General features: G+C 41.4%; 1 protein-coding gene across 6 annotated transcripts in view; it reads right to left on the minus strand.

The window, feature by feature from the left end:
• The window catches only part of XDH (xanthine dehydrogenase), a 64,875-nt gene that overhangs the window by 27,313 nt on the left and 17,658 nt on the right, over window positions 1-19,904 (minus strand). For 5 of the 6 annotated variants that reach the window (XM_075088706.1, XM_075088707.1, XM_075088708.1 and 2 more), the window contains 14 exons: window positions 17,903-17,999; window positions 16,583-16,691; window positions 15,314-15,440; window positions 14,421-14,482; window positions 12,152-12,220; window positions 11,266-11,334; window positions 10,729-10,815; window positions 9,272-9,413; window positions 8,388-8,480; window positions 7,192-7,343; window positions 6,151-6,244; window positions 4,985-5,094; window positions 1,076-1,260; window positions 380-554 (listed from right to left, as the gene is read on the minus strand). In XM_075088706.1, coding sequence (XP_074944807.1) covers window positions 380-554; window positions 1,076-1,260; window positions 4,985-5,094; window positions 6,151-6,244; window positions 7,192-7,343; window positions 8,388-8,480; window positions 9,272-9,413; window positions 10,729-10,815; window positions 11,266-11,334; window positions 12,152-12,220; window positions 14,421-14,482; window positions 15,314-15,440; window positions 16,583-16,691; window positions 17,903-17,999 — 1,571 coding nt within the window. The remainder of the gene's footprint in view (window positions 1-379; window positions 555-1,075; window positions 1,261-4,984; window positions 5,095-6,150; window positions 6,245-7,191; window positions 7,344-8,387; window positions 8,481-9,271; window positions 9,414-10,728; window positions 10,816-11,265; window positions 11,335-12,151; window positions 12,221-14,420; window positions 14,483-15,313; window positions 15,441-16,582; window positions 16,692-17,902; window positions 18,000-19,904) is intronic. The other variant, XM_075088709.1, reaches the window with a different exon arrangement.

Here is a 19,904-nt window from a genome sequence, read left to right on the forward strand (position 1 = left end):
TTCTCCGTCCTCCAGTGAAGATAATTCATCTTTTACTGGGTGAAAGGCCAACAGAGCTCAGGCCCTGTGCAGAGAATAGCCACAGACCCACAAGAGCGGTTGTAATGCAACAAAGGGGAGAGGTGCAGGGATCCTCCTGTGAACCCACAGGTCAGCATCCTTTCACAGCAAGGTAGGGATGCCACAAGGAAGCAAGTGGGAAGATACACTAGTCACTGTCACGCAGGTAAGGAGTAGGGGGGCTCTGGCAGCTATTGCAAAATGGAGTTCATTATCAGGTATGACTCTGCTTGAATCTGAACCCTCCCCATGCTTTCCCCATCAAGAGAGCACACACAGGTCGTCCTTCCCCACATCTGCCTTCCCTAGCAGCACTCACAGTGCCATGGTTGTTCTTGCTCAGTTTCTGAAGGACCGTCAAGTAGAACTTGAAGAAGAAGCTGAGCACAAGCGTGCGTCGGAAATCCACCATCCCACCAGGCGCAGAAGGAGACAGATCCATCTCACTCGCCAGTAAGCGGCAAGCATCCTGCAGCAGCTTCTCATTCCAGTCTCTGCAAGGGAACAAAAGCAACACAGAGCCCTTGCCCAGCCATAAGTATCACTGGACCGACTAACTCTTCCACGGCAGCATTGCAAGCTCTTAAGCAGCAGCCACCTGTTCTATCTGTTTATAGTATGTGTCAGCTTTGCTCTCATCTTGGGCTCATGTCATCTTCTCTAAAGATGTGGCAAAGCTATTAAATGATAAAGGTGTAGATTTCTCAGTCCAATTTGAAAGAAAATCAGTTTTGTAGGTCATGCCCACATCTAGCTTCTGCCCACTTCAACAGATGAGTAAGTTTAGCAAGGAAGTGGCTCTCTGAATGAGAGGCTGACATGGATCTTTGAGGGTAAGGAGTACTGGAGGAAGCATGGCATCACACAAAACACAGACTGATACAGAAGTGTAGCTACACTTCTTCCCCATTCTCCTTCTGTGTACTATCAGAGAGGATTTAGGGTATTTGAACTGCTCCTGTAAAAATCAGCACCATTCCATTAGACAGCCTTTCTATCACAGAAAAATCCCTACCTGCCAGTGAGCTCCTGGCAAGTTTTTAGCGCCAGGACAGTTGTAGGAGCCATTCCTCCATAGCTTAGTTTTATCTCCTCCACTCGGCTAGTGCCATCTTGGAACAAGACTCTCATCCCACAGGTCACAATAGCAATGTCATCCTCCCGACGGGAAGCCTGCTTGAAAGCTGAGAAATATTCACCCTAGAAAACAGGAAAAGATTTCTTTATTCTCTACCTTGGCATGCTTTGGAGTAGAAATATGGACAAGCTTTTATCCTCTCTCTACATTGATGAGCTATTCCAGGAAACTGTATCCAGTTGATTCATCTTGCAGGGCCAAGCAGGACATGTTTGTTTAAGCAGCACTGTACATTTTCACATGATTCAACAATTAATTCTAATGTATTAGTTCAGTGGTTATCAGCCAACCTAGGACTGTGTGGGAAATGAGCTTTGACAGAGATCATCTCATACTTGTCTTATTACAGTTCCTCAGCAAATTTTTTCTCCTAGGCTGCTAAGCTGGAAGCCTAAGTAATAAAACCCATATCCTAAATCCCTTCAGAAGTCTTTGAACTCTACAAGAACTAAAATCAATAATCACATGTTTCACAGTTCTAGCATATATCAGAATAATTAATATAAGACAATTTCAATCTGTTACTGCAAATACAATTCTCAGTAACTATTCTGAATTCTCTGCTGGTCTCCACAGAGTGAGAAAGTTCTTTTAAATGCACCAGCAACTACAAGTCACAAAAACCAGCAGCTCCAGTGAAGAGTGACAGTAAATACAAGATTAACCCTCTACCTGTATACACTGAGTAACAGTATCACCGTGGAGTCACAGTACAGTCAGTTTTTGCCCTTGCCTGTCTGCAGATTATGACAAATTGCTGCTCAGACATAATGCAGAGTAAGAGAGTAATCAGAGCTGATGTCTTTGCATGGCCCTTCTGGGGAGTTTTCTGCCAAATTTCTTCTCTAACAGCTTAGCCAAGTGACTCTGCACAGCACAGCAGTCTGTTCCATTAATTATTTCTAATCAGAAGTAGACAGCAATTCTTTTCATTATTATAAAGAACAATTCCTCTATTGTTGGCAATGAGAACAGTTTCACAAAAGGCCCCTTTTGCACATCAAGAACTTGTTACTGGAGATATAACTGAAGGGTGTGTTTCATTTCCTGGATTCAAGTAATTAATGGGCAGCCAGCAGATAATAGCAGAGGAGCATCAATAGCATCCTCCCAACAAGGACATTCTGCCACTCTGCTTGTTAAATCAATTAGCTTTAAAGAGGAGATAAAGTAGCCTCTTCTCTTACTGCATTCTTCAGAAAAGTTTTCCAATAACATGATTGCAACAAAAGGGAAATATTTGCCTTCAGTCATTGCAAGACACCTTAGTTTTCTTGGTTCAGAGTCCTGTAGGAGAAATGGCACTTGCTATTTTTCCTCACTAGGGGCGTAGATAAGATCACATCAGCTGCCCACGTCTGCCCTACCTCTTGGTAAAACAACAGAACACATCTGCTCTAAAATATCACAGTGAAAGTTTCTAGGTGTTAGTAATTCTCACAGAAAAACCAAGCAACTTTTAGTCTTAAGGGCTGCATATTAGACACCTAGATTAGTCTCCTGTCTCCCCTTCTGGACAGGATGCAGCAATAGGTAGGAGCACACTAAGAAATCCATAGGCTCTAAGAGATTCATAGGCAATATTCATGATTGCAAAACCATTGTTTCCACATCAATTTTTCAGTCCACCACTGTGGAATATATGGACCAGTAATGGATGAAAGTTGGAGGACACTAATTTAAAGGATGAAGTAAGACTTCACAACTGCTTTCTGTCTGTTCAGCAGGGCAAGCATTGTGATACTACGAGCCTATGATGGCAATACTGAGCAAACAGTAAGTTAAGATTGTTTTCAAAAGATAGAAATACATAGGCATTGTGTTGTCAGGCTTTTTCTACTTGAAAACCAGTAAGTGTCTATGTCACGCAGAACACTATTATAAAAATTAACTAACAATATGAGAACAGTAACAGTAAGGGAAGGGTGTATGCAGAGGAAAGGATATGAAAAACAGATGGTCACTGAGTAATAATGCAAGTGGTGCATAATATTTGTGAACATTATCTGGAACACAAGAAATTATTTTATAGCGCAGAAGTGAAAGAGGGTTGTTAAATAAAGGATACGTCCTGTTCTAGGAATGCCTTGTTATATACAAAAAGCTAAGGAGTTTCCTTTTCTGGAATCTGTTCATATTTTATCTTTAATCCAGTGAGCTCTTTCCTTTTCTAAATACTGCCTTCCCTCAACTGCAATCCCCTTACAAGTAGAGACTCAAAAACCTTTATTCCCTGAATATCTTAAATATCTGACACACAAACTAGCAGGAGAAAAACATGTTACCTCCTCTCCCCTAACATTCTCTCTGTGATAAACCCTACCCTGAGTTCAGTCCCCGTACAGTAACTGAATGGTGTAAACTACTAAACTACTTTGGTCTAATTCTTCGTGTCTTACCCTTGGTGTGACAAGTCACATCAATACAAGAGATAACATCAGTTTTAAACAAACGTAAACAACAAAAAAAAAAAAACCACAAAACAGATATAGCTGTTTGCTGACACAGCCCTCCTTCCAGTTGTGAGGAAATCACAACAGTTGCAGAAGACTCTGCCTGCCACATGCCCGCACCTTCAGACATCCCCTGAAGAACTTTACTCCCCCTGACTTCATGTTTGTGAGCAAAGATCAGCCAAGAAACCATGAAGTAGAGAGTTGGTTTAGTCCTTCAGATCAATCAGCTGCATATAACCTAGGGATGAAGCCATTGCCCTGCTGGTAAACATTTGTTTGTTTTGTGAAATTGCCATATGACTGTTAGATGGATGGGGGAATATGGTGTTTTCCACTGACTACCTCAGCATGTTTCTCATTTTGGCAAAAAGCAATGCTTCCTGCAATTACCACAAGATCAAAGAAGAATCTCGCAGAAATAGATGGAAAAACACCATAAATAAAACAACTATGTTCTGTTAATAGTTAGATTCAAAAATTAGAGAGGATAGACAAAGGATTTATTGGTTCTATCCCATAATATGATGGCATATCAAGTAAATCAGTGTTTTCCATTTATAAAGAAAATGTGTCATTATACTGTGAATCCTTGCATCTTATAACTTGTAGCCTGAAGCCCTGAAAAGGTAAATACTTTCACAACCATAAAATTACAGTCTGATGTTCTCAGCCCTAAAGGGAAAAAAGAGTTTTACCTCTTAGACACTCTGAATCTATTATGGTTCATGCTGCTACATAGGAGAGGTGTTCATTGTTCTGTCCAAAGGAAGTTTTGCAGGTTCAGTTGAAGTTGCAAGACTACATTGCCAAAATGCCCTAATAATCAGCCCTTGTGGTTTCAGTCTTGCAAGGCAAGGATGCAGAAACTGAACTTCCCTCTTATCCATACACACTTTTTCCCATTTCAGGTCACAGAAATGAAGCAGGAATCTTGGAAAACTTAACTTCACTTTATTTCAGGAACTGCTAGCATCCTTGCTGTACTACTTTGCAAACAGAATTTAGACCTATAGGAACATCACTTTGTCACCTTTCATCATTACTGTATGCACTCAAAAAGCTGCAGACAATACAGTAAAATTTATATTTCTTGCACTAGAAAACTTCTTGGGCTTACCATACTTTATCACAGAGCTCAGCTCCCCTTGCTTTTCAAACAGTGTATGCTGCTAGATTTTCACCAAATAATTTACTTTCTTCCTGGTCCACTTGGGACTACATAAGCATTCAGAGGTCGGTTGCCAAGGGAAAAGTGCCTAACATTGAAAATAACACTCAAATAACAGCATTTTAGCTCCACAGATATTGAAGTCTTTTCCTACAAGCTTACCTTCTTGCTGTAGGGTATTTCAACAGAAAGAAGTATTTCTTCAGGCTTAACTATTGTCTTTCTGTATCCAGTGAAAAACTTCTCATCCATCGTGACAGTCCTTTTGCCCTCTGTAGAGCAAGGAGACCAATGGTGGATGAATAACTCAGATGCAGAATGGCAATAATATGTGTGAAAGAGCCTTCAACCTACATAAATCTCTCTTGATACGTTACCAGTTTTCATTTTTCCACCCTCTTCCACCAAATCCACCATAAGGAATTTTATTTGCACAGGAACTGATCAAAGAGACCTCCTCCCTTTTTATCTAATTAAAGCTGAGCCTCCAGGTGAATCAGTTCCCAACATCCCAATGTAATTCATGCGTTCCTCTTTCCTTAGCCTGCACACAAACCACTACAAAAGAAAGTCACTGAGCAGACAGTCCACTTACTTCAAGGATCCTATTTTTAAAAAATTCCTCCTAAGAGCAAATACAAATTGAGACACATTTGGCTTTCTTCATAGGGGAAAAAAAAAAGTTTCAATCTCAATCTAAAAAAATCCACAAGCATTAAAGTATGATAGTGACAGAAACAGCTTCATGCTTATTGTTTTTCATGAATAGACGTGTTCAACCAGTTCTTCACATGGACATGTCTGTAAGTACATACACAGTACCAGAGATTCATTCTGGCACAGCAGTCCAAAATTCTTTAGGAAGCCAACCTTAGGCCTAGCCTTTAGACTTCAGCCTCAAAAAGTACTTAAGGGGTAGCTACAAAGAAGATGGAGATTCCCTTTTTACAAGGAGTCACATGGAGAGGACAAGGGGGAATGGACACAAGTTGCTCTTGGGGAGATTCTGGTTGGACATGAGAGGGAAATTTTTCACAGTGAGGACAGTCACCCATTGGAATAATCTCCCCAGGGAAGTGGTTGACTCCAACACACTGGACATTTTTAAGATTTGGCTGGACAGGGTGCTGGGCCATCTTGTCTAGACTGTGCTCTTCCTAGAAAGGTTGGACTAGATGATCCCTGAGGTCCCTTCCAACCTGTGGTTCTGATTCTTTACATAATGTTAACTTCCGCTTTCAAGTTCTGACCTGACCTTACAATCCATGGCAGGAGACTGTTGACTATCCCACTCCCCTCCGTGCCACAAGGAAATATAAGTAACTTACCATTTGATATCAGAGTCAGTTTGCTTCCACTTGCCATTAACACAGGATTTAAGTCAGAAATTGGACTTGCTGTCATTATGTTCCCACCAAGAGCCTAGAGTGATAATATATGCATCAGATAAATCTTAAAAAACCTGAAGATACAGAAATAGCGTCTTGAAATCCTGCATTACTCCATACACAGTGCACTAGGTTAGCTCTGCTTGAGTCTACTTTGATAAAATCTTTTTTCTCACAGCAATTTTAGACCTTTAATGAAGTGGGAAAATGCAAAACCCATGAAATCCATTGCTGTCCCAGTCAACACTAACATTTGCATGAAGCAGTTTTAGAAACAGTGTTTGGTTAATGCATCAAAACTACCTTATGCTCAAACCACACACCACATGCCCAACAATGCCAAAATTCAATCATTGTAGCCGCAATTAAGGGAAGATCCATAAAAGTACAGAGTCTCTTTTAAGTAACATTCAGAAAGTTTTTTGCTGCAATACAAATGTATGGCACAGTATCTTGTGGGATAAAACTTTTTGTTTGGTAGGTTGGTTCATCTGCTTGCTTGATATTTTTTTTCTTTTAGTATATAGAGTTTGAACACACCAAACCCATCTCCTTTTTCCCTTTAAAAATAGAGGAAAATTTACCAGATCTGATGCATTGACACAATGACTACCAAGTTTGTGCTGTCAGAAATCTACACACCTGCTTCTCTGAAGTTTGTCCAGCAGTCTAAATATATTTTTGTTAAATTAGTCAAATCTCGCGACAGTTTCCCCCACTTATTCTAATAACAGCAATAGAAGGCCTGGACAACTGCCATGTTTCCCTTGCTTGCTAAATCTGTGATATCAGTGTAGCACAGACACCGAGACCCACGTTGCTATCAGTTCCTGCAGATGGTCTATATGTACTAGAGTTTTTTGCCTAGGTTTGCAAATGTTCTCCTGTGAGAAGCACACGGCACACTGACATTGGATGAGTCAGGCCAGCTCCTCAGACTGAGCTTTCAATTCCAACCCCTGATGCTCCTGAGTCACTTACGGCAACGTTCCTGATCTGTGGCCCTGCAAACCATCGCAGCTGTTCAAGGACAGCGTGGAAGACCTCTGTTTTGTAAGGAGGAAGCTCTGCCACTGCTTTTCTCAGTACCTCCTCTACTAAGCGCAGGGTACAGGCAGCACCAAAGGTGACCCCTATAAACAAACAAATGAAAAGAATTGTTGTTCTCCCAAACATTAAGGTACAGGAGGACAGTTATATCTATGTCTGCAAAGCTTAGATGCTACCGAGTTTCGTTAGGCAGCAGGGTTTAGAGAAGACATTCAGTCACACTAGACTATTTTGTATGTGCTGTATGTAAATGTCACACCCTCGAACAAAATTCACCTTTAAATCACAGCCTATGGTGGTACTGCCTCTCACATGACAGTAACCCACCGCCCTTTTGCCTCAGTGTATTATTGTTGCTGTACGCTTCTACGGGAGAACTTATCTTGGGCCACATCTCCGGGACACAGGGCTCTACCCACCCTGGGGACAGTGATGCACAGACATCAATATGATGGATACAAAATGTCCGTTTATTTGGCTGCGTCACACGCTTATATAGCTCTTGCGCTTCCTGTTCCTGCCACTCCTGTGGGGAGGAGTCTATCTTTCCGTCACATCCCGTGATCTTCCGGTCGCCGATCCCTGTCTATTCCCCTACATATTATGAATGATATTGCCCTCCTATAGGTATTAGTTTGTCCTTTGAGAATTGAACTCCAACTCCTCTCCACTTTCCACACCTTAAACATGCTACCAGGCATTGGGCCATATGCACTACCTAGTCCTAATTACTTCTAACTATTTGTAAGGTTGACCTTTTTCCACCACAAAGATAAATGCAATAATTCACTTAGTCACTTATCCATGTCAAATATAGCATCTTTCCCCCAGTTACTAATCTAAAAACCTTTCTAAATAAAAGGATTGCCCATTGAAACCTCTTATTAACCCAGTTAGTATACATAAAACACCATGCAAACAGATAAAATATCTAATAAACCTTCTAGTGAAAGCCCTCTCTGATTCTCAAATTGTTTTTACATATCATTCACTTGATTCCCTGCATGGGAGAGGCATTAATGCATACAGAAACCAGTTTTTAACCTGGGGATTTTCCTTCATATCCTCTTTATTATTCTGTGGAGTCCTCACTCACTTCACAGGCATTCTGCCTCTTTTTTGCTCACCTGTTTCAGTGTGCTGAACAGCATTCATTTCAGAGATCCATGTCGGTGCTATTATCACTGGATACAACATGTTCTTTAATCTCATCTCAATACCTTAAGGAAAAGTAATACTCCTTCAGTTACACACAGGTGACAGAGAGCCTAAGCTAACTGTTTCCCAATGAAACGGCAGCAGGCCTGTTAAAGAGTCAGTTCATTGACCATCTGTTACAAAGATTATATAAAGTCACAGAGATGCCAAACCAAAAGCTGTTTTCCACGAGTACCAGAATTCTCACAGGAAAGTTTTAGAGACTCTTTTCTAGGCTTACAATAACTCTAAATACACTGTTTAGTATTTGTGTAATCTGGCTATTGTACATAATCCTTCATGAAAGAACAATTAATACAATGAATCATACAAAGTTTGGGATTGTCTCCTGAACCAATTGCTCAGGATACCAGAATTACTAAACACATCTGAACTCTCCTCTTCAGCACTTATGTTTCTAGAAGGGAGGAAAGAAACACAGTAAGATTTCAAGTCTTGAGAGTTTACTCACTGAAAAATCTTTCAGAACACAGGTTTCACAACCAAATTCATTTGATTATGAGAGTATTTCACCCTGTGCCACTCGCACCTTCTCAAAATTCCACAAAACTAGCACAAAAGCTCAGAGGTCTAGATAAGCATTTTTTTTCCACCCAACACAGCAAAAACCAGGGTAAAACATTCACTGTGAGATTAATCTCCCAGAGAAGAAAATTTGTTCCTACGTACAACCTGAAGGTTAAACAGCTATTTAACAGCAGTGGCATGAGGGAGGTTTACATTTGCATGGTTCTCACAAAATACTCCATGGAAAGTTTTCCAACTGCACATAATGAGCATCAGCTCTTCTTACCCACTTCCGTGTTCCCCACAACGAGCTTGGCATTGGGGTGCTTGGATTTGAGAGCCACCAATTCCTTGAGAGTTGTAGGCTGGATCCACATCACACGCTCGCCTTTGAAACACAGCTGTTTCTGCTGTTTGTTACTCTGAGTCTGCAAAAGTGAATTTGGATAGAGCTCAGACCCTACATCAAGCCAAGAATCCCCGCTCACGTGTTGGCCATGACTATGCCAGGCCAGGCTCCATCTCATTCAAGTAACTGACAGGTGGCTGTGATATCCACACTGTTGTCAGCAGTTAGCCATTCCTCATGGTTCTATTAGCAGCAACAAGTCTTTTTCATGCTGACAAAAGTTTTCCCTTCCTGATATTGCCAGATGCATCCTGCTGCCACATCTCCCTACCAAGACCTCTGTCAGCAAGCTCCATCTGACCAAAGTTCTGGCAGATGCCTGTGGCTTCAGTCATCTTAGAATTAATGGGTTCTCCATTCTCACCTCGCTGCAAAAATGTCAGTCTTTAGTACTGCTGAATTTGAGTTACCAGCTGTAAGGCCAGATTCTGGTTCCCTTTTTAATTCCTTCATCCAGTGACTGAAGAAAACAGACTAACATGGCTGCCTCCCAGCAACATCAGATGAAACTTTAGGGAGGAGAACACCTTAGAGAAGAAACAGAGGGCACCTCTCTCAAGCTGAACATATATTATGCTACGGTCTATGAGAACCTACTCATGCTGTAGCTCATGACACATTTAGGCTGGGTGCAGCAGCAGAACTAACAATTGAATTTCAGTTGTTTTTTAAATGTGAAGGAAGCTGTAAACATGCTGTATGATGAATTAGATTCCTGGCTGGGACATATTTGCTTAGGGCAAAACTACCCCAAGAAAGGAACAAAACATGGAGAGAAACTCATCTCACTTAACTTTTGATGTCAGTGTGGGCCAGACAACTTCTACTTCTGCTACACTGAGTAGAGAGAAGTTGGTGCTTTGGGGAAGTCATCTAGTTGAAACATATATTCAGCTACATCCTATAGCTCCTACTTCTTTTCCTACACTATAAAGAGAGCACAGAGCATTTAGCTTAGGCAGAGGTGTATTTAATGTAGAAGTTCACATCTGACCTACTAAATTGAAATCCAGATATCAGTAACTGTTCCACCCCTGGATAGGCAGTGACTGTAAAGGAAAGCAACCCAAGAGCAGGCATGTATGGTGAGAAACAGAGAGGAAAGCGAGCCAGCTGGGGCTGGCACTTGGCCTGCATATCTTTTCAGCCACCCTGGCTTAATAGCCTATCCTTCTATAAAACAGGAAAGTGTTCATGCCCACTCATCATCTTTTACCAGCAGCCATCTTTTGCACTGCCGTTTAATCAGGGCAGAGATGCTACAAGACACTCAAACCCCGTGCAGAACAATGAAACCAATGAACCACACACTATTTCATTTTGCTTGAACTTACCATTAACTCTGGTGGGAAGATTGGCTCCTGTGTAGGGTCCAACGGCTTGAACTCAGAAGAATTGAACAGGCTGGAGGAGATCATTGTCTATGACAGAGAAAATGCAAATGGATGAGCAGCAGAGGAAAAAGGTATCCACACACAACCCTAACTCTTCTTCTTTCCAGTCAAATACCTATTACTGTTTCACGGAGCAAAGAATGGCAAACGCAGCAAAAAGGTGCCACCTGATCCACTGTTTCAGGTTCTTCAGTCATATTTTTCTGATCACAATGCATGTCGTCAGAAACATGAACCTTGAACACACTAACAGGTTTTTGCCTATCAAAAGTGACATCACTTTCATATCGGCATGTTAAATTACATCAAAGTTACCTTTTCTGAGGTAAGCCCAGCATAAAATACAAATTAGTCTAAACTGCTTTGCATAAATACAGCTAAACTAAAAGCATTGGGCTTTGGCAGAGAACAAGCCAGAGCTAAGACTTCTAAACAGAAGAAATAGAGGAAAACATGAATAGTTGGGAGGCACCTTACCACGTTGTTGTCTTTTCCATTCATGCAGCAGCCTGGACCATTGGCTTTTCCTCCACAGCAGCCCCCATTCTGAAGAAGAAACATGTACGCTTCAGCTATTCTACACAAAGTCAGAACATTCCAATTTTTACAGGATATATTCCTTCCCTTTATTCAATCCCTGGATCACAGAAATTTTCAGTGATGTTTTTCATTAATAAATTACTTTGACAAAAGAACTCCAAGCAGTCCTAATTGCTGGAATATTCCATGCAACACCGGATGCTTCCTTACAAAGAATCCACAGGAATTCACTGGCATTTCCTGGCAAAGAATTTCATTATATTCTCTCTTTTCTAAATACATTTTATACTCACAGTACCTTATGCCCTAATTCCTCATTTTCATCCCTCCATCATTTGTACCTCAACTGGTACATAAAATGTGATCACTTTCCCTCCAGATATTCCAAAAGGTTCCAATTGTACAATTTATTGGAACGGTGATTAAATTACTTCATTCATCCTTGGACTGCAAAGTTTGGGAAGAATCATAGTGGGGAATTAACTGGGTTTTAGACCCGTTTTCACAGAAAGATGGATTCCTTCAATGTACCAGAAGCTGGTAACACATTGCTTACAGTTGTCACCATGCTATTTCACAGGTGTTGCACCTCTCAGATTCAGAAGGAACATATCTATCTCACTATTGTAAAACCTGTGTCATGATGGCTAGTCACACTAACCAGGACATATGCAGTCACAGTGTTTTCCAAGAGACAGACATTCAAACCAGGTCAGACGGCTCTGAATATCTGCACCACAGTACAGCCAGAGAGGTGACTACTACATCAAAACTCTAATACTATATTGCAAATTGAGGTTATGGCTTTTAAAATTCAGCTTACCATGCTATTTTCCCTCTCACTAAGACACCTTCCAGTGCCATTGGCTACTCTGCCACAGCAATTCAAGTCCTGTGGGGACAAAAACTGTTCTGAGAAAAACATGCATATTCCAAGGAAATGAAGTAGGCTTGATTCCCTTTTGAGAGAAATTGATCCCACATTTACTATATCCAAAGCAGAAATGGGATACGGAAGGTGCCAAGCAAATAGGTGTTTCCCTTGCCAATGGAAGGCAATACCCTGCCTGTGATGGCTAGGTCACGTCCAGTCTACTGATAGACATCTTGTTCTGGTTTAGAACTACTCTGACTGTTCAGCCAGTATCTCTGGTCCAGCTGGAGATGCGAGAAGAGTAAAAGGGACAAGGATATACAATACAATACCTAGCACTCTACCAGCATCCAACTGCATTCAGCTCAGTGGACTGCCTTAGCCCAGTGTAGTTTCTGTCTCTTTAGTAACCCTCAGTAGATCTCCATCCAAGCACTTGCTCAGTACTTGGAGCCTGCATAAGTTTTCGGTGCCCACAACACACTTCGGTGACTTCTGCAGGTCAGCTACCTAGTACATGGCAGACCATCTGCCTTGGTTTGTTTTCAACCTGACTCACACTAGTTTCATTTCTTGACACCTTGCTCTTGTGTTGCACCACATTCCACTTGTCACAATTTTGTAGATCTCTATCAGAGGTCAACACAAAACACCATATGGGCTATGTAAAGTCCCTTCCCCTCCCTGACATCTTTTTTTCCAGGCTGAAGCATCCCAGCCTACTCAGGGCTTCCTTGTGTGGAAGCCAGATTACCATAGATGTGATCCTTATTCCACTTCTCTGAATCTTTTCCTATTCTGCTATACCCTGTTACAGATGAGAGGACCAGAATTGCGCAGAGTACTCAAGCGTAGGAAGAGCCACAATGCAGACAGTGACACGGCAGTTTTCTGTTTTGTTCTCTACCCTTTGAAGTGTTGTTTTGACTGCCAGTGAGCATTGAGCCAATGCTTCCTTGGAACTGTCTACCACACCTCCAAGATCATCTTCCTGCATGGTAACAGGAAGATGATCTTGTGTCTGCTCACAGCCTATCATTTATTATGTGAAATCAGCACCCCCTTTCACTCTCTAAATTGCTTTACATTTATTTGCCCTGAATTTTGTACCCCATTCTGTTCTCCAGTTTCTCAGCTTCCTAAAGTCCTTCTGAAATTCCTTAAAGTCTGTTCCTGTCTTCACTACCCAGACTAACTTGGTATCAGTTAATTTATTTTCTCACATTGCTGCTCAGTCTCTTTTCCACCTCATTTAGGGCTATCTTGAACAGCCTTGCTCCCACCATGGGTCCCAGCAGAACTTCACCAGTGACCTCCATTGTGAAAATACACCATTTTCTCCCACCTGCCATTTCCTGCCTTTTAACCAATCTTTCATTCATACAGACATCTTCCCTCTTACCCCATGGCTGCTTATTGTCTTTAAAAGGCTTTGGTGAGACACTGCTGAAAACCTGTTGGAAATCCAAGTAGACTGTATTGATTGGGTTTATCAACCATTTGTAATGGATCTCACTCCTGCTTGTATGCTCTTTTGTTGATCGCAATTCTGGATAATAGAATGAAATTAACAGGCAGCATTCTAAACCCTTTACTTTTGATATTTAATACCAGTGTAGCCCCATAAGTGGCTAGTAATCACTGAAGTACCCAAGAACTTTTCTTCACAGCCTCCAGCAGTCTTTCAGGAAAAAAGGGACTAGAAAAAACTTAGGGCAAAGCCTCACCCAAACCAGCAGATGAGTTCTGGGCAAGAGCTATATAGCAGTGACTTCAACTTCTTTCCAGAGCTATTTCAGCTCTGCAGCTGATCTTTCAAGACAGCAACTTTCTCAGATTCCCCTAGAGTATGTCCCTATTCATGCACCATACCTTTTACTGTAACCATATCAGGGATCATCTGCAAGCTGTATTATCCAGAGATGCTGAGTTTTTTGGAGACTTACAGAAAAGAATAGAGTCTGAATACCTGATACCTGTGATCTAAAAAGGGACAACCAGGCAAATCTTATTAAAGTGCTCCACTTCCAGCAAATGGAGCGAGTAAAGGGGGTGGTCTTCCTGCATTATTAATGCATGAAGCACATACAAAGGGATCAAGACTTGGAGCTAGGTTGTTGTAGCATATATATTTCCTTCCTCTCCATTTCAGCTCATGGTGTACTTTAGTAACAGAATGACAGCCAGACTTTTTTAAAAATTTTCCGAAGCCACTTACTTTAGCAAATGTCCTGTATCCTTCCAGAATGGGTCTATACCCTGTACACCGACACAAGTTCCCTGCATTGCCAGAGAGAAAGGATAAAGATTTAGTGTCAGTTGGCTGAGAACTACTGTTCTTTTAGAACATTTTATGGCTTCTTACAAAAGCTTGTCAAATATAGATAAAACTAATGAAAAAACTGGGAGGAGGAAAGTTACATTAGTACTCTTACAGCAATCCTACAACTTTTTTTGTTGAAATTTTAAATTGAAATTAATTTAGAAAAAAAAATCAAATCTGCCCTATTCAGTATTGATTTACCTCAATTGTGTGAGTCAAATCAGTATACCAACTATCCAGTCTCCTGAATTACAAAGAGGTGGCTTTCTCCTGCACCTGATTTCTGGAAGCATGGTAACAGCTCTAACCTCAGCAGTAACAGCAGCCTCTCAGATGATTTACACATTTGGATTCTGCTCCTCTCCTTCAGGTATATTGCTGTCTTTGTCCTTTACTTGAGGTTGGCTAGTCCAGATGCAGTCTGTCACCTCTGCAGACTCATGTGATGGCAATGAATAAACAAGCAGATGTGGAAGCTTTTATAAGCTCCCCTGGGACAGGTCACCTTTTATTCTGTGCTAAGCTTAGTGGGGTCCTAATCCAAGACTGAGGCCACTTGCTCCAGCTTCAGGACAAAAAGTGAGCTTTTGTGAGACTTTCCACAGGCCATTTTTGTTCACTTCATAGCACCTGGCCAGTCTCCTGGTCAAAAAGCTAGTTCTTAACCTTACAACAATCAGCTCTTTTTAAAGAAATACTTTAAAAAAAGGTGCATTTTCTTCCCATTTGGTGAAGCAGACACAATGAAGGCAGAATAGGTTTCATCTCTGCAGGGCTATGAGTATTACCTTGGAAAGCATCTTCTATGTCCTCCATTTTGGGCTCAGGTTTGTTCCGAAGCAATGTATACATGGACATGACAATGCCTGGAGTGCAAAAGCCACATTGGGATCCATGACTTTTTGCTATTCTCTCCTGAGAAAAAGTAAAAACAACCATCAGCTCATAATATTAAGGTGAGTTCATTCTTGTGCTTGTTTCTGTAACACCTCTGTTAAAAAAAAAAACAAACCAAAAACAAACCAAAAACACCCACCCCCAAAAAAAAAAACCCAAAGAAACCAAACAATCTCACCAGGGGACCTAAGATGTTCTCTGATGAGGTGGTCAATTAATCTATGAAGCAGACTTCAAAGATGAGAACACTGAAAAGCTTGCATCCAGGCTCTGAACTCCCAATGTAACTGAAGACAACTAGAGCCTCCAGTCAGACCAGGAATTCTTTAGACCTACCATGCCAGAAAGGTCGGGTCTACCTGTATAGACCTGATTTGCATTTCAAAGCTTAGCTGTTAGAATCTTCAGGGGAGGTAGGGGAAAGATGACAAGCAAACAACAGTCAGAATAGCTGCCAGCCATTCATGTTTGTCTAACTTATTTTTCACTTTGCTGTTTACTGTCTCAGATATTGGCACAAGCCCTACTGACTGTAGAAACTGAGATGAATCATAGTTACCTTTAAGCAGTATCTCTGACAAAGCTGAGGCAAGTTTGCTCCCATAAAATGTGCATTATAGCACCTTGCTAGAAGAGCAAAACTTTTCATTCCTGTCACTCCTCCCCACCAAGAATATTTTGGGACTGCAGAAACATTGCTGGACCCAATCTTACTGCACCACTGCAAGGGAGGTTCCTAACTATGCACAACAAGAAACCAAGGCCATTCACAGAAGGCCAAAGGAGAGCCAAAACCCAACTCAGATTTCCTAGCTCCAAGTCATTGTATAGGCTTTCACCACAACGTCAGCCTTCCCAGTTCCTGGGATTTTGTCCAGGATATGGATCAAATACAGCCACACAGCCCTAGAAAAAAAGCATTAGCAATTCAGCCAGGATAGCACCAAGTTAACTCATTAGGATGTAACAGAGCTGCAGCATTGACCCAGGAGTTTGATTTCATCACTTAGTCATTCCTGCAAGTAAAGCCTATTCATGTGGAAAGTCAAACTCCTGGCTTTGACATTATGATGGAGGTCCCAACACCCTGGAACAGGACTAGTTAACATAAGAAGAAACATGGATAAAGGGTTTTAAAGTTATCAGTATTAATAGCTTACCTGGGCTGGGTGCAGCCTGGATTTTGTGTTTCCTATGCCTTCAACTGTAGTTACAGCTACATGATGCAGGGCACAGACAGGGAAGAGGCAAGCATTGGCAGTATGGTGGCTAAATTAATAAATTAAGGTCATTTCATTTGACAGTGCTGCTCAACAAAGGAAAAAGGGAAAAGGAAGACTGAAGACCACTCAGAAACTGTAGCAATAGGCACAACAGAAGAATTTAAATCTATGTGATACAGGTGTTAGTTACAAGGCAAATTCTATAGCACCTAGTCAGCCAAAGTTCTCATCAACTTCACTTGAAGTTTAAACTGAGTATGCACCACAGGATTTGACCCAGAAATAACAACTTTAAACATCCTCGTTGCATGTTAAGCTACAGAACCCACGTAAGTAATTTATAGGGGCAGACTACAAATACCAAGACGTTGTACAGCTGGCCTGGCCCACTTGCAAAGTTACATAAAAGCACGGAGCTCTTGGCCTTTTACCTAAGAAACCATTTCTAGATGGCACACATGGGGAAAACATTGAGGCTGAAGGTAAAATAGAATAATGTTGCCAAAGTTCCTATAAGAACTACCCACTTTATTTCTATCAAGACGGAATAAGGACCCTAAATATATTCTATTCAAGGCCATGTTACTAAGCAGAGTCACTAAATTAGATGATCCCAAGTTAAAGTATGTCTAACCATTATTCCAGATATATCCAAGATTTCAGTACTTTCGACTCCTCGCAGTAAAAATAAACTGGGGCCTGTCCCTCTGCCTCATCCTCCCTCTCTCCATTCCCCTTTTTGTTTGATTCTACTGTTTCTCTCTTCAGTTGATTAAAGAAAAAACAGAAGGAAAGTTTATGTCTCAGGAAATGAGTAATTCTGAAGGTTACAATAGAAGTAGAGAAAAAGTTAATATCTGCTGGCGTACAGAAACCAGATTATTGTAGTAATACAACAGCAATAAAGATTTTATCGTAGTAATCATTTGGGTCATCACAGCAAAAAGTTATCGTACATTGAAAGTAAGGAACATGAAGGTTTTCTGAATTGAGAAAGGCAGCCCACGTGCTAGAGTCAGTGCAGGTATTTCAGGGCACAATGAATCATTTTCCCACCAGCACTGTGAAGTGCTGTAGGAAAAAGTACCTTCTTGTCTTAGCCTTATGATTTTACATTCTCAAAGTGAAAAATTATGTTTTGGCAGAAAGACACATAACTTTTTTTTTTTTTTAAATAGTACCATGTCTGGAATGTCAAGAACCTGGATTTGTCCCCACTTCATTTCGCTCTTGAACAGTTCAGACTGCAAAGGATACAGGATTTTCTTCCAAAAAGGATCATATCTTGATATCATAACAGTGCAAGCACCACATCCACCTTCTCCACAGCCTAGTTTGGTTCCACATAGGCCCACTGAGAGAACAGGAATCAAGGAAAACACAGAGTGTTGGCAGAAGCCTAATCAGTTGTCAATCAAGGCTTAGCAATAAATTCTTGCTGGAAACCAAGCACCCATTTTTTTCTGCCTAATTTAACACAAGCAAAGTTTCAAATGCTGGCATGTGAGCTTTGAGATCAACACCCAAAGCTCTAATAAGGAGGCAGTCCCCATCCTTGGAATAAACAAAAAATTTCTGAACTTCAACATTTCCCACTTTCCATTAGACTCAGAAGAGGAAATGACATAAGGGAGACAAAGCACCCAGTAATTGTTGAGCAGGAGCTGTTCAGGCATGCAGCCATATCCCTGAGACACACTCTGAAATCTCCTTCAGCACCTTTCACCAGTGGTGGTGGACTTCTTCCTACACCTGGTGATTCCTACCACCTAGAAGGCAGCCAGGCAGGGCAGTCATGCATTTAGCATTGACACGGAGCTGCACTTGAACTGCTCACAAACTGCCTGCATCTCAAGAGTCATGATCTGGCCACCCCAGCTTCTCTTTTGGCCCCATTTATGACTGCTTCCCCATTGCTAGGGACAAAACCAGCCAAGCACACTCCCCAGTAGCCTGGTTCCAATAAAACCACATGAGGGAGACACTGAGAGCCAGAACTAGTGGAGATGCACAGAACCACTGCACAGACACCTGGGAACTCACAAAGTATATGGACTGGCCTAAGCACATTCCTCCACAGCCTGCAGAGTACATATCTGTACAATCGGGCACTACATCAAATGTTCTGCAAAAGGATTTCAAGAGAGAATTCCTCAAGTCACTTCTGCTTTGGGTTTCTTCATTCATTAGAAGGTAATTAGATGCTGTTATTTATTGTGAAGAGGGTTGGCCAATACTGAGAGACTTTTGGTGGGAAAAGACCGGCTGCTTTTATTGGCAATGGACACATGCCTGTGTTGAGATAATCAACTTAGGCCTGTTTAAAAGCAACAGGCATCCTAATATAGGGTACTCAAATCTTTTCCTTCACTGCAAAGATTCTGGAACTGACTATTTTCATAGAATCACAGAATCATTTAAGTTGTAAGAGATCTCTAAGGTCATCGAGTCTAACTGTACACCTAACACTGTCAAGTCCCCCACTAAACCATGTCCTGAAGCACCACATCTACTTTTCATATAATCACTTGCCTGCTTCAGCAGAAATATAACTTTTCTATGCCATCCAATGTTTCTCTTGGCAACAGTGCTAGTCTGCCTCACTGAAACATTTCTCAAAGTATTTGTCTGACCCTAACCAGACATCTACAAAATAAGTTCATCAGCATGTTCATGTAGAAGATCAGAAGGTTTTGAAGAGTTCCAATTATCTCTTTACAAAGCTATTTGCATTAGATACTAACAAGCTTAGATATAAAAGGTCTAGTGGTAAGAAGCACACACAGGCATGAGAGTCATGCCACTTATTTTTCCCCTTGAACTTTATCTGCCCAAGACACAGTCAGACAGAATAGGGCTGTTGATAGTTCTGCTGGAAACCCACCCCAAAGAGGAGTGATTTATATCCCTGTATTTCTTTCAGATCCCAGACAAATAGAACATGGCAGCATGGCAAAATAAGTATGCATGATTCTTTTTAAGGAATACACCAACACAGATGTGAACAGTTTGGCATATGTACACACTCAGCTGGTCAGACAAAAACTCAGAAAACATGGAATGACACTACCTACTGGACCAGACCTAGTATCACCAGGCTGGTCATCACAGTAATAGCTACCCAGCTGCTGAAGCTAATCTGACTCATGTGTTGGCCAGTTTCAAACTGGAGTGAAACATGACTGCTTGTATCCACCCATGTAAACATGCCCATGGTATATGGCGGGAACTCCTGCCTCTGAGTTTGCATCCCTGGGCC

The sequence above is a fragment of the Phalacrocorax aristotelis genome, chromosome 3 (genome assembly GCF_949628215.1).
Source record: "Phalacrocorax aristotelis chromosome 3, bGulAri2.1, whole genome shotgun sequence".
Classification (NCBI taxonomy): Eukaryota; Metazoa; Chordata; class Aves; order Suliformes; family Phalacrocoracidae; genus Phalacrocorax; species Phalacrocorax aristotelis.